This window comes from Papaver somniferum, chromosome 9, assembly GCF_003573695.1.
Source record: "Papaver somniferum cultivar HN1 chromosome 9, ASM357369v1, whole genome shotgun sequence".
NCBI classification, from domain to species: Eukaryota; Viridiplantae; Streptophyta; class Magnoliopsida; order Ranunculales; family Papaveraceae; genus Papaver; species Papaver somniferum.
Window position 1 is genome coordinate 185,694,512 of NC_039366.1, and position 16,655 is coordinate 185,711,166.

General features: G+C 34.1%; 1 protein-coding gene and 1 long non-coding RNA gene across 6 annotated transcripts; one reads left to right on the forward strand and one right to left on the reverse strand.

Annotated features, from left to right (window-relative positions):
- Nucleotides 1-7,784: 7,784 nt before the first annotated feature.
- Nucleotides 7,785-8,935, reverse strand: LOC113312970. Its single transcript, XM_026561705.1, has 3 exons — nucleotides 8,734-8,935; nucleotides 8,267-8,533; nucleotides 7,785-8,167 (listed from the first exon to the last, which is right to left on the reverse strand). Exons 1-3 carry the CDS (start codon nucleotides 8,933-8,935, stop codon nucleotides 7,785-7,787), a joined length of 852 nt encoding a protein of 283 aa, XP_026417490.1.
- A 1,125-nt stretch (nucleotides 8,936-10,060) lies between these two features.
- Nucleotides 10,061-15,369, forward strand: LOC113309350. Of its 5 annotated transcripts, none has more exons than XR_003340541.1 (6): nucleotides 10,061-10,212; nucleotides 10,537-10,602; nucleotides 11,734-12,675; nucleotides 13,314-13,426; nucleotides 14,590-14,698; nucleotides 15,017-15,369. It is a non-coding gene; the product is annotated as an uncharacterized LOC113309350 (long non-coding RNA). The 5 variants fall into 5 exon arrangements; XR_003340540.1 differs by having other exon boundaries at nucleotides 11,734-11,890; nucleotides 12,393-12,675; nucleotides 14,590-15,369; XR_003340539.1 differs by having other exon boundaries at nucleotides 11,734-11,890; nucleotides 12,397-12,675; nucleotides 14,590-15,369.
- The last annotated feature ends 1,286 nt before the right edge of the window (nucleotides 15,370-16,655 follow it).

Genomic DNA, 16,655 nt, shown 5'->3' on the forward strand with positions numbered 1-16,655 from the left:
TTATGATTTTCATTATGTGTTTAATAATTATTTTGTAGACATCAATCATTATTTTATTTTTTTGATGGAGACATCAATCATTATTAAGTTTATGGTTAAAGTGTCACTATATAGCATGCACAAGGTGAAGTTCGATTAGGTTTCTTAAATGTATTTTTCCAAAATCTTTTAACAAATGTATTCTTTCGAAAAATTTTAACAAAAAAAGATTCTAAAGCTAGGATTCGGAGTAAAATCAGATTCATTTTTACAAGTTGAATCGATTTCGGTTACTAGAGGTGACTCAAGTCGACTCGTAGCCAAATATTAACAGTTCTCTTAAAAACCAGTAGAATATTAAGCACGTCCCAAATCCCATTTGTACTCATGAAAAGGAAATTGACGAAAAAGTATCATTTTCGTCCAAATCTAACTCAGACGTATCTTTCAATAAGAAAAAGGAGGGGTAGAAAAGACCTACCAGGAAGTCAAGTGAAAATAAACGAGTAATGAAAGAGGTGTGTGTCCAACGGAAATTGATAATCCAGTTGGGAGATTCAATCTATGACTCAAAAGAAAAAAAGGGCGTGGTGGCTGCCCAAAATAAGCCACAGACTCAATGTTATTGCTTTCATGGAACTATTGAGGATTGAGAAATATCTCGGCAGTATGTAATTTAAAGGAGGTTCTCAGATAATGCAACCTCCAAATTACATTTATATCTGAGACTTTAATTGGTGAATCAATTTCGAATAACTTTTTTCAATTCTCTAGGTTTTGATGATCTCAAGTGTATCCCTGCAACCACGGATTTGGAATTTCTAACTACGAGAACGATGTCAACCAATCAGGGAAAAAATGACGAAGTTATCCTATGCAAGGTAGTCAATATCGGTTGTACAGGTCGATATTACAGGTTTTTATCGGATATCGGAAAATACCTATACGATATCAAAAATATCGGCGATACAACGACGAAATGATATTATCGGTTGTACATGCCGGTACAAACCGATATATCGGTTTTACTTGTACACCGATAATATCGGTTTCGTGAATAAATTTTCATCAACATGCATCTAGTATTTACAGACAAGTACAATGTCAATTGGAGAAGGTAAAAATCCCTAATATATTTTTAATATAAAATCAATGACTATATGGTAAGATATAAGATGGAAACCATATTTCGATTGCAAGGCAGAGAAATAGAAAGGATAAATATGAAGGATAATAAAAAAGACTTACCGGCATAATGGGACAACAATCACAATGTTGACTAATAAACCACCTTGTATTTTGGAAATTTGAGATATGTGTATGATTCTTATTATTTTTTACTATGGTTTTATAATTATTTGAAATTCTATATTAAATGATGTATCGCCTGTAAAAACATATATTATCACTTGTATAGGTGTATAGGACCCGACCAATACGATACCGATACGCGATATTAACTACCTTGATCCTAAGATTCATAGAGGAAATTGATCTGAAAAGACAAATAGTACTAAACCAGATCGAAAAACATCATAGATGTATGAAAAAAAAAAACAAAGGAATGTCAAACCAAGAGACTTACAGGTGGGAGATTTACTTAGAGAGGTGTCATCTAGCAGCTCTGAATACAAGATGGGAAAACACGATTGAAAACGCATGGGTACCAAGTACCCTACTAACTTTTTTATTCGTCAACTTGTACAGGAAAAACCTAATACAATTGCAGGTAGACCAACTGAATGATCCTTGAGAATATGTATATAGAGTTTATATTTAACCTCTTATCAATCAGTTGATATATAGACAAGAGTAAGCGAACCTGATTGTTAATAACAGAACTTGGACGATCTCAAAAAATCAATATCCAAGATCAATCTAGTCGTCTCCAAATAATCCAATCGAAATTCTTCCAAGTAGTTAAACTTGTTATTTATCTATCAAGATACCAATTCTACAAGAAACGAGTCTTGTAATCGATCACAATTAGATGGACGAATCTACTGAGATTGAATACGTACAACTTGCGTAAATCCAATTATAAAGGTAGACGATATAATGCGGAAAAGAAAAAATAAAAGATACCAGAAGTTGTTTTAACGAGTAAACAACAATTATAGAAAAACCCCAGAACCTCTTCCAGGTTTGAAAAGCAAACTGTATTAAGCCGTTACAGACACTATCCTGCTATCAGACTTCAGATTGAAATATAATTAAGATCGAGCCCACCCTCCGAGCGATTCAGTTACAATCTCGCTCCTTACGTCTCTTGACCTTGCAAGGCCCTACGCAATATATTTCCTTATAGCAGACATCCTTTACAACCTAAGAGTTGCTTCAGCCGAAGTGAAGACTTTTGATACCACTTTTCCTCTAACAAATAAGCATATTTGATTTCCGTTTAGATCAAAGATTAAGGTGAGGAAATATGTTTCCCAAAGATAAAGCTAACAAACCTCAAAAAGCTGTAACTTACGACTACTGAAGAGCAACCTAGATTCTTAACCACCTCTCAAGAACAACCTTCAAAAGATCAATTAAAATCATTTTTCAGATATATATCTTGAGCAATCACAAAGTCTGAGACGAATAAAACTTTGCGATTATTATTTACCTTTCCTGAAAGAGATTACGAAAACCTCTATAACAAAAAAGCAAGATCAGGATACACGAACTATCAAAAGATAGTCGTAACTGGCTTCACGATTCCTCAAAGCGAAGTCTATTAGTCATAAACCTAATTATGTTTATCATAGGAAAACTAGGTCTACATAGGACGACTATTGAATCTACTATGACAGAGAGTTTCAGGGATTTATTTTCCCAGTTAAAAGAGCATCTCTATTTATGGTTTGAAAAACCAATGGTTTCTTAGAATTCAAGCTAAGATAACCTGAGAATTAAGCAAACACTTTTAGGTCTTGAAAATATAATAGAAGAATATACATTATGGACTGGTTATGGAACCGTGTATAATGATTATTTTGTTTGGCAAGTATGCCAAAGAACTAAAAGCAATTTGATGTTCATTTAAAGACCTAAGAATTTAATCATGATGCACATATATAAGCATTTGAGTGATTAATGAAGTATTAGAAGTGTTTAAGAGAGTTCCGACAATGTTAAACATATTTAAAAAATAAATCTTTAGCATCTGCTAAAATCTGTTGGTACAACGGTTCGTGAACCGTAAGGCTTATTCACGAGTCAGGGGTGCGACGGTTCGTTAACCGGGTTCGCCAACTTCTAGCTTAAAATACTAACTTCAAGAATTCACGGCGGTTCGTGAACTGTTCCCAACTGAACTCATAGTTTGCGAATTGGTTCGCCAACCTACCCTGAGCATAAATATTAATAGTTCTGAATTTCTCTCTTATGATGTTTGAAACATTCCCAAATGACAAAATCACTTTCATGGAAAATTTTCAATTGATCACAAATTAATTAAACAATAAATTACTTAAAACTAATTAATATTATTAAGGATCGTTGAACATCTTTGGTAAAATCATTTTTCGAGATTTTTAACAAGACAAGCTTGACTCAAAACTTCTTCTTTGTCAACAGATAGACTGGTAAGATAGTAAGTATCTCGACCATGCTTTTTGGTCAAAAGTCCTTTGGAAATACCATTGATATTGGGTTTAATGGTAATACCTCTTACACTAAAAATAATACCCTCAATATTGCTTGATCTAATAAGGATGATGAGAGAAATCTTGGTACCAGTAAATAAATCGAACCTCAAGGAGAAAACCTCTATAAACGATGTTCTTTCTTTGGAAGTAATGGACATGTTCAAAAGAAGTGTTGAAGATTCAAAATAAACAACAAAGTTCTCGTAAATCTCCGGAATGCCATGCAGAGGATGAATCGAAGAATTTCACTTGTGGAGCATCTTTCTAAACCATGTCATGATAAAGGAAAAAATGAAGGACAAAAAAAGGTAAGAAAAAACCTGATCATCATAAAATACGAACGACCTTATTGTATCATCTAGCGACACTGGTGGTGAGTCTCAAACTTACCCCTTCATTACTTAAGTGCAACGATGTGTGCAACCTGAGACTCTTATTATTTAGGTGTCATGAATAATTCGTGAATTACTCAGAAACGCACGATTTGGATAAGTCATCGACCGATCCAATATAAAGACACAAATTTCCCCTATTTTATTTACTTAAAATCTTAAATTATATGATTCATCGTCCAATCCACTATAGAGCTGACCCTAAAAAAGTATTATCATATTGTCTTATCAATAGGATGTACACCAATTGTTTATATACTTCGTATATTACATTTACATCATATTTTCTATATGGCAACATGTGTAAATGATCTTTTTAGTACTATCGCCATTTATAGAAAATAGGTACTATGACTTTTTCATTTAACCTAAAAATAAGCCAAATTTTATTGATAAAGCAATAATAATTCTTTTCCAGAAATGTAGGGGTATAAGTTAACCTAGCATAATCATGCATAGTTAACCAGATTTTTGATTGAGTTTGAGTTTTATGAATCTAATTAGATGAACACAATACTCAATTTTCTTTCATTTTGGTCCCACCAAAATCTGATGTGGAAAATTCAGGCCCGAGTATTGAAAATAAAGCTCTCTCCTTCATTCTGGACTCACACCGAAATATGAAATTATTTACACCCTACTTATACCTCCCACTATTGTTCGTAGTAGACCACACCCACTTCTATTCATTTACTGACGGGTTTTCACAACCTCCTATCCTCATTTATTTTTTTTCTTCTTCAAAAAATGCTCCAAATCGTTGGAACAAAAATCAAATGATGTCAAGTCTATCTATTTCTAGTTAACCAGATTGTAGAAAATCTGATATCAAAGACTTAAAGAAAATTACACAAAATTAAATTCAAATAATCTTCTCTTAATTAATGTAATTAAAACTCACGTCTTAACAACCTATTTATATGTTTACAAACTTGACTCTCAAGTAATAGACACTTTTCTAACTTACTCAAACTCTAACAAAGACTCTTCTATAAAATACTCACGTAAACAAACTCTAAAAACATAAATACTTGCAACCCAAGTAAACTTCTAAAAACCGTACCACGCGTCAACAACTCTTGTTGATCCATTCACTTCATGTCAACTGTATCAGTTGATCCAACCATACTCTTTCAACTCTCGTAGTTGATCCACACTACTGTATCAACAACTCTTGTTGATACCTTCTGTCTTCTTCATAGTATCTTGGTTTATTCTTCAACATCCTCCCTTAAACCAAGATATTCTTTGCTAATCATTCCCAACTTTCCACGCAAGTAAATGAAAGTGTTAGACTTCAAAGACTTGGTGAAAATATCTGCCACTTGCTCTTGACTTTCAACAAACTCAACAACTATCTCCTTATTTCTTACAAGTTCTCTTATGTAATGATATTTGATATCAATGTGTTTACTCCTTCCATAAAACACAGTATTCTTAGTCAATGAAGTATATTCGTTATCACAAACTATTGTTGTTGGTGTCTTCTGTTCTTGAAACAATGCCTTCAGCATCATTCTTAGCCATACAACTTGTGCAGCACAGTTGCTAACAGTTATATATTCAGCTTCTGTTGTAGATAACGCAACAACTTGTTGCTTCTTGGATGACCAAAAGAAAAATCTAGTTCCCAACTGAAATCCATAACCTGATGTACTCTTTGTTCCTTTTGTATCTCCAGCCCAATCACTGTCTGTAAAACCAACTAGCTTTAGATCTTCTGAAACATTATAGAGAATTCCCAAACTAGTTGTTCCTCTAACATATCTCAGAATACATTTTGCAGCTTGTAAATGTGATTGTCTAGGTTCTTCCGTAAACCTGCTAACTAATCCAACTGCATACATAATATCAGGTCTTGTAGCAGTTAAATATCTCAGACATCCAACAAGACCTTTCAAGTCTGTGGAATTCACAAGTTCTACCGAGCCTTCTCTTGTCAACTTCAATCTTTCTTCTACTGGTGTCAAGATTGGATTGCAATTATCCATCTTAAAACGCTTTAGTATTCCTTCTGCGTATCTTTTTTGATTAATAAAAATTCCTCTTTCAGATTTTTGAACTTCTATGCCAAGAAAATATGACATTAAACCAAGATCTGTCATCTTAAGTTCCTTCACCATATCCTCCCTGAATTCCTTGATCATCTCAGAATTGTTTCCAGTAAAAATAAGATCATCCACATACAAACATACTATAATATGATTGCCAAGAGTATCAGATTTCAAATATAAAGTATGCTCATGTGGACATCTTGTAAATCCTTTCTTAATGAAATAAGAATCTATTCTTTTAAACCAAGATCTTGGTGCTTGTTTCAAACCATACAAAGCTTTATTTAACTTGTATACTTCATTCTCCTTCCCCTCCATAATGTAACCTGCTGGTTATTCAATATAAACTTCTTCTTCCAAAACTCCATTCAAGAATGTTGACTTACCATCCATCTGAAAAATCTTCCATTGCTTCTGTGCATCTAGAGCAATTATCATTCTTACTGTATCAAGTCTTGCAACTGGTGCAAATACTTCTGAGTAATCTACTCCTTGTCTTTGTCTATATACCTTAGCAACTAACCTTGCTTTCAGTCTATCTACTTCACCATTTGACTTGTATTTTGTTTTATAAACCCACTTAACACCAATGGGTTTCTTCCCTGGTGGAAGTTATGTTAATTCCCATGTGTCATTCTTCTCAATTGGCTTCAGTTCTTCATTCATGGCTTGAATCCAACCTTGTTCTTTTGATGCTTCTTCATAAGTTACAGGATCACAATCTCCAAACAATGCAAAGTTCACCACATCCTCATCAATATCTTCATCATCTCTTGTTAAAACATAATCATTCAACCTAGCAGGTATGACATATTTTCTTCTTGGTCTTGTAGCTTCTTGTTGTGGTACTGCTTCTTCTCTTGCTCCTTCATGATGTTCTTCAACATTGTCTTGAATCTGTACTTGTTCTTCAACTACAATTGGAACTGTTCTGACAGCAGCAGGTGGATCAACATTTCTTGTTGATCCAGTATGTGGATCAACACTCCTTGTTGACCCAAAATTTGGATCAACATTGTTTGTTGACCCAGAACTCCAATTCCACTGTGAATCTTCATCAAAGATCACATCTCTGCTTATAATTATTTTTCCTGTCTCTGGATTAAACAACTTATATCCTTTGGTTACTGAACTATAACCAACAAGAATACACTTTTCACTCTTGTCATATAAGTTCCTTCTAAGTTCTTTCGGTACATGTGCATATGCAATGCACACAAAAAATTTCAAATGCCTTACACTTGGTCTTGCACCTCTCCAGGCTTCTTCTGGTGTCATGTTATTCAAAGAATTTGTAGGACATATGTTGAGTAAGTAAATTGTTGTATCAACTGCATATCCCTAGAAACTTTTTGGTAAATCTTTTGTTCTTCTTATAGTTCTTGTCATCTCCATTATGGTTCTATTCTTCCTCTCTGCAACTCCATTTTGTTGTGGTATATATCTAGCAGTCAATTGATGTTGAATGTCATGCTCTTCCATAAACTTGTCAACAACAGTATATTCTTTACCTCTATCAATTCTCAAAATCTTAATACTCTTACCAATTTGTTTCTCAGCATAAGCTTTGAAACTTCTAAAAGCATGAACAGCATCACTCTTTTGTTTAAGTAAATATACCCATGCTTTTCTACTGAAATCATCAATGAAAGTTATGAAATACTTATTACCTCCATGTGAAGTTACTTCAATAGGACCACACAGATCACTATGAACGATCTCTAATTGTTGATCAGCTCTTCTAGATTTGTTGACAGGGAATGGCTCTCTGTGCTGCTTGCCAAAGATGCAATTTTCACATCTTGATTCTGGAAGTTCAATGAAGGTAAACCAGACACCATCTCCTTCTTAGCTAAGATTTGTAAACTATTAAAGTTCACATGTCCCATCCTCTTATTCCGCCAAGAGTCATTGTGCACACTACTATTGTAACAACTTTTCTTTTGATGCTGAATATTCAAAGGAAATAGTCTGTTTTTGGTCATCTGTACTTTAGCTATCAACCTTCTTCTTCTATCTCTGATGAAGCACAAAACATTGTAGATATTCATATAATATCCTCTTTCAGATAGCTGACCCATACTCAATAAATTTTGATGTAAACCTGGAACATAAAATACATCCATTATGTAAGCCTTAGAACCATTATTAAGAACAATTCCTATTCTTCATTTTCCCATAGCTGGAATTGTAGAACTATTACCAAACTTTATTGTTGATCTGACAGACTCATCAAGCTTCTCAAATAAATCTTTTCTGCCACACATATGATTGCTACAACCAGTATCCAAGTACCACTTAAGTTGTGGTTGTTCTTCTGCTGTATGACATGTAAGTAGCATGTTTTCATCCTTCTGCTCTTTTGTTTCTTCTTCTTGACTTCCAGCAATATTAGCTTTGAAATTTGCTTTGTAATTATTAGCAACTGTCTTTCTTGGTTTTGGATACTCAGTAGCAATGTGTCCAAAATCTCCACAATTATAACATTGTATTTTTAATCTGTCTAATGGCTTCCTATAACTTCCATTATTGTTGTATCTTCCTTGAAAGCTTCCAGCATTAGGTTTTCATTGATTACTTCTCCAGTTAACTTGACTCTGAAGTGCCTCTTCAACTTGTTTTGCAGCAACTATTTTTTCAAGCAGTCTTTGTTCATAAGCTTGTAATGACCCAACAACTCATTAAGAGTCATAGTTGCAACTGTATTGCATTCTTCTATAGCAGTAACTTTGGATTCAAACTTCTCAGGAAAGCTTCTTAATATCTTCTCCACAATAGCTGAATCTTCTACAGCATCACCATTGGCCTTCATCTCATTAACAAGATTCAGTGTCTTTGAGAAAAACTCTGAAATTGTTTCAGTTGTCTCCATCTGTAATAACTCATATTTTCTCTTCAAGGTTTGTAATTTAACCTTCTTCACCTTGTCAGATCCTGTATAATAGCTTATCAAACTATCTCAAGCTCTTTTAACTTCTTTGATGTAGATAACTCTACCCATGAGAGATTCATGGATACCTTGATGAAGAATATATGTAGCTTTAGAATTCTTCTTTCTGTTGTCATTCAATAGAGTTAGCGCGCAGCTTCTTCAAGTACTACTCCTTCTACTGGTTCAGCATAACCATCTTTCACAACATCCCATACCTCCTGGTATGTGAAAATATTCTCCATCTGCAACCTCCAATGTTCAAAGTTTTTTCCTTCAAACACCGGTACTTTGATTGAACTTAAACTCGTCATCTTCTTCAACTTAACAACTCATACCCACAGCCCTAGAACCTGATACCAGTGCTTTGATACCAGATATAGAAAATCTGATATCAAAGACTTAAAGAAAAGAACACAAAACTAAACTTAAACAAACTTCTCTTAATTGATGTAATTAAAACTCACGGCTTAACAGCCTATTTATATGTTTACAAACTTGACTCCCAAGTAATAAACACTTTCCTAACTTAATCAAACTCTAACAAAGACTCTTCTAAAAAATACTCACGTAAACAAACTCTAAAACCAGAAATACTTGCAATCCAAGTAAACTTCTAAAAACCGTACCACGCGTCAACAACTCTTGTTGATCCGTTCACTTCATGTCAACTGTGTCAGTTGATCCAACCATACTCTGTCAACTCTCATAGTTGATCCATACTACTGTATCAACAACTCTTGTTGATCCCTTCTGTCTTCTTCATAATATCTTGGTTTATTCTTCAACACAAATGATAACTGAAACACAACACTCACTCTTTCTTCATTTTATCGCCACCAAAATCTGATATGAACAATCCTGGTGTGAGTATCGAAAATGGAGTTCTCTTTTTCGTTCTAAATTGCGTATACTCAAGGGGGGAAAAAAGAAAAAAAGAGACTCTCCTTTGTTCCGGCCCCACTCCAAAAACATAGAATCATTTACACCATGTTTACACCTTCCGCTACTCTTCGCAGTAGACCACCCACCCAGGCACCCACTTCTATTCATTATCGACCAGTACTTCTCACAGCCTTCTTTTGTTCTTCTTCTGCAAATGCTCCAGATCTTCGAAACTTCAGAAGTTCAGATAAATTGGAACAAAATTAAATAATGTTAAAACTGCTGCTCAGAATCAACTCTCAGTTACAGACGATCATGTCAATTCCACTGATCAGGTATGTATTATTTTAAAATTTTGGTTTTTTTCCCCTCTTTTGGAAAATTTTCTAGTTTCAGTTTGATGATTTGCATCAAAATTCAAATGCACATTCAGAGTGCCTATGATTTCTTTAGTAGGAGAGATTACCAATTATGTCGAACATTGTATTATTCCTGTTACGGATGCTAATCATTTCCTTGGGACTGAGATGGCTGGATTTGAAGTAATTTTTTTTTCTTTTTGGGTATTGCTAATCCCCTTTCATGGGTTTGTGTGAAAATACGAAATCCTTTACGAAATCCCTTAGTTTTTTTCTTACTTTACTTCATTGGTTGTAAAGTTTCAGTTCATAAATAAAGAGATATAATTCCATCTCAATGGTGATATGGGCGATTCAACTTTACTGGTAATTATTTCTCTCCGTTTTTGTTTTATATGAAACCTTGATTGTGCCTATTGAATTCTTCATTAGGGTTACCACTTGATGTTAAACGGCACCAATATGTTACATAATCCTACATAAATTATTTGATAAAATTATCAGCTGGGCTTTATAGAACTTATGAGTAGGAATCATCGTAGAAGATAAATTGCAATAATATGAGAAACAAAGAGATATTAGTAATATATGTGAGAAACTCTTCAATTTTATAGACAAGGTACCGATCGACTGTACTTGGTTCTGACATTGATCCTAAAGAAAGTTGATGCTAGAAGGTGAATAATTAACTGATAGTTCCTTTAGATTTGATTTTGAAGAATCACACACAGTTTGTATGGATGGTGATTTTAGTATACAGGTATCGTCCCTTTTGATTCAAGACTTCTTTTTGGCGTATTTGAGTTTTTCATTTCTTTTTTGATTAGCTGGCGATTTAGGTAGCTAGTTTCAAAGATTTGAAATTCATTTAGAGTTCATCAAGATTCAGTAGGTTAGTATACTTTCAACCCAGATTCAGTAAGTTTGATATGATTATTATTTTTATTTTTGTGTGAGCTATATGATTATCATTCTAATAGGTTTGAAATCATGCACGTTCTAATTCAAGCCGAGTACAGTGGTGTTGAACCAAAAATTATCCTAGAAAAGAGAGAACCTCAAACCAAAGTAAGGAAAGGGTTGTGTTATTGGTGCCTTCGAGGAAATCGTTTCACTGAAAAGGAGGTTTGCATTGTTTGTGATGCAAGTATTGCAGCGACTGTGTTCTTAAGTCATAAATTCCTTTTGGTTGCAGTTGTACCCTTTCACTGCCATGGAGCTGATATCTGTATAATGTTATCAGCTCTGGCCATTGTTTAGAGAATACAGAGGGTGATACAAAAATTGTGCCTATTGTTTTCTGGCCATCGATAATGTTAGTTCTGTTCAGTTCTGACACTACAACATAATTTAGTCATCATTTGAGAAATAGACAGCGCCAATTGCTTTGTTTTGGAGTTGATTTAATATTTTCTTGGCAGTAGAAATTGTAAGAGCAGTGTTAACTTGTGAGTAGCCTTTTGAACCTTTTGTGTCGTGGTACGGTTTCTCTTGCAGCTTTGGAGGTGGATGATATCCAGAGAGAATAACATAAATGGAGAGTATCTGGAACACATGCTCAAAAGAAACTAATGAAAAGGCACACAACCTTGACTCATTCTATTACAAACCGTTACTTGCATGCACAGAGCTAAAATGGTTGCGTTTCATGCAGGTTAGGTTTTACATTGGGCCACTGAAATTTAATGTTTTGAAGAGTGTACTATTATTTCTTAAGTTTCACGCATTCGTATACATTTCAGAACATAAGGAAATGTCTTTTAAACCTTTTGTTGAATTCCAACCAGTGACTGAGTTATGTGAACATCTTTGTTTGTAGTTTTCTTTTCTTTGCAGATGTTGATCGCACATTAGCTTTGATTTTACATTCATGTATAGATTTTATTCCAGTATTATCTTAGGTGTAGGTCAATTGCTCCAGTTACGTTGAATGTGAATATAGTCCATTTTATTCTGTTTGTGGGGTTGCAAATTATACATGACAAATGACTCAATCATAAAGAAAAGGGATGCGGTGATTTCATTTACATTTGTGCTGGAACATAAGTAATTCCATCTTAAATTTGAACATTTCAATTAATTCACGAAGTGCAAATCTATATTCATTGTTCTTTCGCATTATTAGTTAAGTATACTGATTGTTTAGGATATGAAAGACAGGTCAATTTCAATAAATGAACCGGGACAGTAAAAACGTGCAAGCAGAGAGGATTCTTCACAAAATGAAATGATGTAGTCAAAGCAGAACAACTCGCAACTCATATACTTTTTGTCATATTCAGGCTATTCATCTTAAAGAGAATCCTACCTCTCAGATTTCGCTTCTCACAAAGATGAAGGAATTCACGATCAAGAAGATGATGAAACGACGTGACCACAGTAACAAAATTCTAAATAATATAACATGATGTCTAGCAAAGGCACGACCAGAACAAAAAGGTAATCACCCGGTGCACTCAAATAATATTTGTAAGTTTGCTTTCTGAACGATAGTAACATATACACGTAGTCATTTTCAAAATCAATGGTAATAGTTATTTATCATCAGAAAATTGAAAGAAGGGGGCAAATTTGTCTTTTGGTGTGTCCATAAAAGACAAGAATAGCGCTTCTTGTGAAGTCTAAAATTTCGGAGGAAGTTTGAGGTTTCAGAAGAAGAGTGAAGAAAAAACTCACAAGAGATAGAGAGAGGTGGATATTTCAAGATCCATTTGAAATTCCATCCCTTTTTTGTTGCAATAGTCTCTGACTTATCATCAAAATTCTAATGTTTTTGCTCTAAATCCTTTTAATCTATCTCAATCTCTGAGGTTATTAGGCTTTAGGAATTTCTAATGTAGCTTCATTTCTGTTGAATGATCAAGAAAAATAAGAAATTAGGATTTATTATACTGTAGACATTTCTCGAAGCATTTGTTTAGTTGCTGGTCAGAGTGCTTGTTCTTTTGTCCTGTTTGTTCTGATTTTTGTTTTTTTGGAGGATTTAGATTATGTTAAAAATTGAACTTTGAAAGATGTTTCAGGTATTAGGGTTTAGTGTTTAATTCATTTTTTCTTTGTTGTGATTAATTTTACAGTTGTGCTTTGTGGTTGTAATCTGAAGTAGTTCAAAGGGTTTGTTGAAGGAGTGAAGATTTAGACATTCTATTTCATTTTATTTTTGGGCACTGGAGATGGACTATCTATGCAGGTACGTGTATTTACAACAATGAATTTTGACATGTATTATACTTGAGTCAAAGATTTGGTTAGATTAAGGGTTGAATTCTAAGAGGATATCATCTTTGGAAAACATGACGAGCTTGCAGAAGTAAGAACTCTACATAGTTGTTTAATCACATCGTACGTAGAAAATTAGAGACTAGAGAGAGATATGGGCATAGTGGACTGCTCCTATCTGTCCCCTTTTGTAATGGATACCCTGTTGCCTACAAGTTATCACTAGTCTTGAAGATGAGTCCTTTTTATATCCTAGATTTTGTTTGGTGATAGTATGTCAGACACTATGCAGACATATTTGTGAACAAACTCTTACATGTGCACATTAGTGATATTCCTCAAAACATGATTTTATTTTATTTTTACAATTGTACTTATACACCGCCACAGTACTTGTAATCTAAAACCATTTTGACAAGCTCACCTTAGCATGTTTTATTTTTATTTTTCGTTGCACTGGTTAACTGTTTTCTGGTTTATGAATCAGGGACTTTGATTTTGTTTCCTTTTGTTTTTTTTACATATTTATCTGTTGAACCTCATCAGCGGTATATTTCTTACAGAAGAACGTGATCTTCTGACAACATGTGTGTTTCAGGAATGCTACATTTCTTGAGCTGTTTGTTTAGCAAATAGTTTGTTGATTTCATTCTATTTTGAGGAGATTATTTATGTTGGATAAAGGGCCTTGATATTGTCTGCAGTGGAAGTGTTTCTCTGAATTTGTCAGTAAACTATAGCCGTCTCTTCCGTTGATAGTGTCATGAATTCTGAATCCAGATATGAGGATCTTGAGTACCAATGCCAATTAGAATAAGGAAGACTACTTAACCTACATCGTTCTCTTTTTCACTTTAAACATAAAAATTAAATAGTGATTTCCTACCTAGCTAAGCGGCAATGCCTGCAAGCAAAACTAGTGGATTGGTAACATGATGTGATCCCTGATTCAAGGTTCCCACTGGATTCTTCTGAAGAGGACCTTAGAAAATGTCTGATCAATGGGGCAGTTTTTTATATCATTTTGATATGCATGCCCAATATATAGTTCTTTTGGTTGGCTGTATAAAACAATTGAGATGTAAGTTTGTTGCAGTAGACGAGATTCTCACGTTTATGTATTGTACTCTTTAGATTGATAATTCAAACCTCTCATCGAGTCGCATTTGGAGAGCGTTACAAGGTTTCTGGAGCCTATTTATGAAATGGGATTGCTAAGTTTGGTTTGCAAGACCTAGAACAGGTACTCGTACTCTTGCTGGTTTTTGAACTATATTTTCGTACTCTGGAGAATTTCTATCCTATAGTGGGTCAGTCTGGCAAGTATCTTCAATTTCGTTTTATTAAAAATGTAAGATTTGTTTCTCGTGGACAGTGAAATCCTTGTTCGTTTATGCATTCAACATCAGTAGCTTATTCACCTATCTTACAATTAACTTTAATACTATGTTCACATACAGTCCCATTTTCCCTGAGTTTATTAGCTTATATTTGCACTCAGTTTGGGTTTAGAACACTAAAGCATCTCACTCTCTGGAGACCAATTTTGGAGTGTTTCTAGGCAGTGAAGAATAAAGTTAGTTTAATCTATGGAGAAGTTGCACGTTCATCTTTGATCAGACATCCCTTAAACAGTGGAGGAGCTTAACAGGAGCAGAACTTGATGGTTCAGTGAGGGATTTTTCTCCACCTGGACATAGTCTCCAGATGAGAAGTAATCTGCACTCATTGCTTGATGGTTCAGATGTAACAAAAGCGTCGGGGCTTACCAAATGTATAGCAGAAAGTTCTATAATCTATGCAATACCTTAGTTGCAAATGAATTTTATCTTTAAGACATTGTAGTATGGGTGCTGATTATCTAGCCTTTGGGTTGAAACAATTAATTTTGTGGTATGAAATTTTCAGCTATAATTCTCGTCTTCTTAATAAAAGAGAAGTAATTAATAAAAATAAAATAAAGAATGAACTTATTATAGAGTTCCAATTAAATAAAAAGCAAACGAATAATAGAAACTTACATACTAATCATTAGCAGTAAAAAAAAAGGTCGTGCCAAGAGTTTGGAATATATTCTTTCTTTCTATGTCTCAAAAACCTCGGCAACAAAAAGCATTAACACAACAACATGTCGCCGGCAACATGATAAGCCCAAGAATAAGTCCAACATATACGAATAGTAATATCATTCCAATATCCACCCGATGATTTGTAGGATGATCGAAACTTTCCCAAACAGCTTCAGATTCTGAACCATATAATACAAAGTTGCCATTATCATGCATGATTGCATACGACGCTGGTTCTTGCATGTCAGGTATTAAGGGTTTCTCTATATTATCAGGCATTATTCGCAGCACCAACTTTCCTTGGTTGGTGAAGAGAATTGAAGATGGTTTATGTAATGGAAGAAGATCTTTACGATTAGCTGTCCAAACTAGTTTTTTTCCTGACCATATACCTACTGTATATGTATCACTACAATTGGGTGAAGAATGTGTACATGGCAACTGGTAGAAGCCAAAAGCAAAGTTGCCGGAGGGAGAAAGCCAATAACGATTCGTAACATTCAAAGAAGTAGAAATAGATGAACCTCTTGTTATGTTGCTGCTGACCAAAGCATCATCCAAAGAGGAAGAAGAAGAGGATTCAACCAACAGTAATAATAATAATAATAATAATAATAATAATAATAATAATAATAATAATAAGGTGAGAGTTACCTGTAAAAACTTCATGTTTTGGCGAAACAAAATTGGACTTTGGGACGACAAGTAAAATTGAGAAGTAGATTGTTTGTAGTTATAGGGTAGTCGCTTCGTTACTTATATAGGCTCCGAAGTAATAGAACTTTGAAACTAACACGGAACAACTGTATTCCAAGGATTACGAAAACCAAATCGAGTCTAATTAGGAAGCATACCGATGCTTGGGATTTAGCAGCAAATTGTATATTACTACTAGTAGCTTAATTATAGCGAAAGACTACTACTATTGTTTTTCTTTTTTTTTTTGAAAGTTTTTGTTGGGAAATTGAATGAAAAATCCTTGGCCTAGCACGGCGTTGGATTTGGATGCTGAATTTGCGCAATGGTTTGGGCTAAATCATAATTTGGCATGTCCATTAGGTTAACTCAGTTTCGGTTTCAAGTTTGAATCTAAACAAATCCTAAAATCCAAAACATGCTGGGAATTCAATT

What these genes read in the sequence shown, in the direction of transcription:
- LOC113312970 (XM_026561705.1), bottom strand. Translation starts at nt 8,935, where the DNA reads ATGGAGACAACTGAAACAATTTCAGAGTTTTTCTCAAAGACACTGAAT. An exon ending in GACTCTTAATGAGTTGTTGG is followed by an intron (nt 8,534 to 8,733) that starts GTCATTACAAGC and finishes ATAATTGTGGAG; the next exon opens with ATTTTGGACACATTGCTACT. An exon ending in CAGATCAACAATAAAGTTTG is followed by an intron (nt 8,168 to 8,266) that starts GTAATAGTTCTA and finishes TTTATGTTCCAG; the next exon opens with GTTTACATCAAAATTTATTG.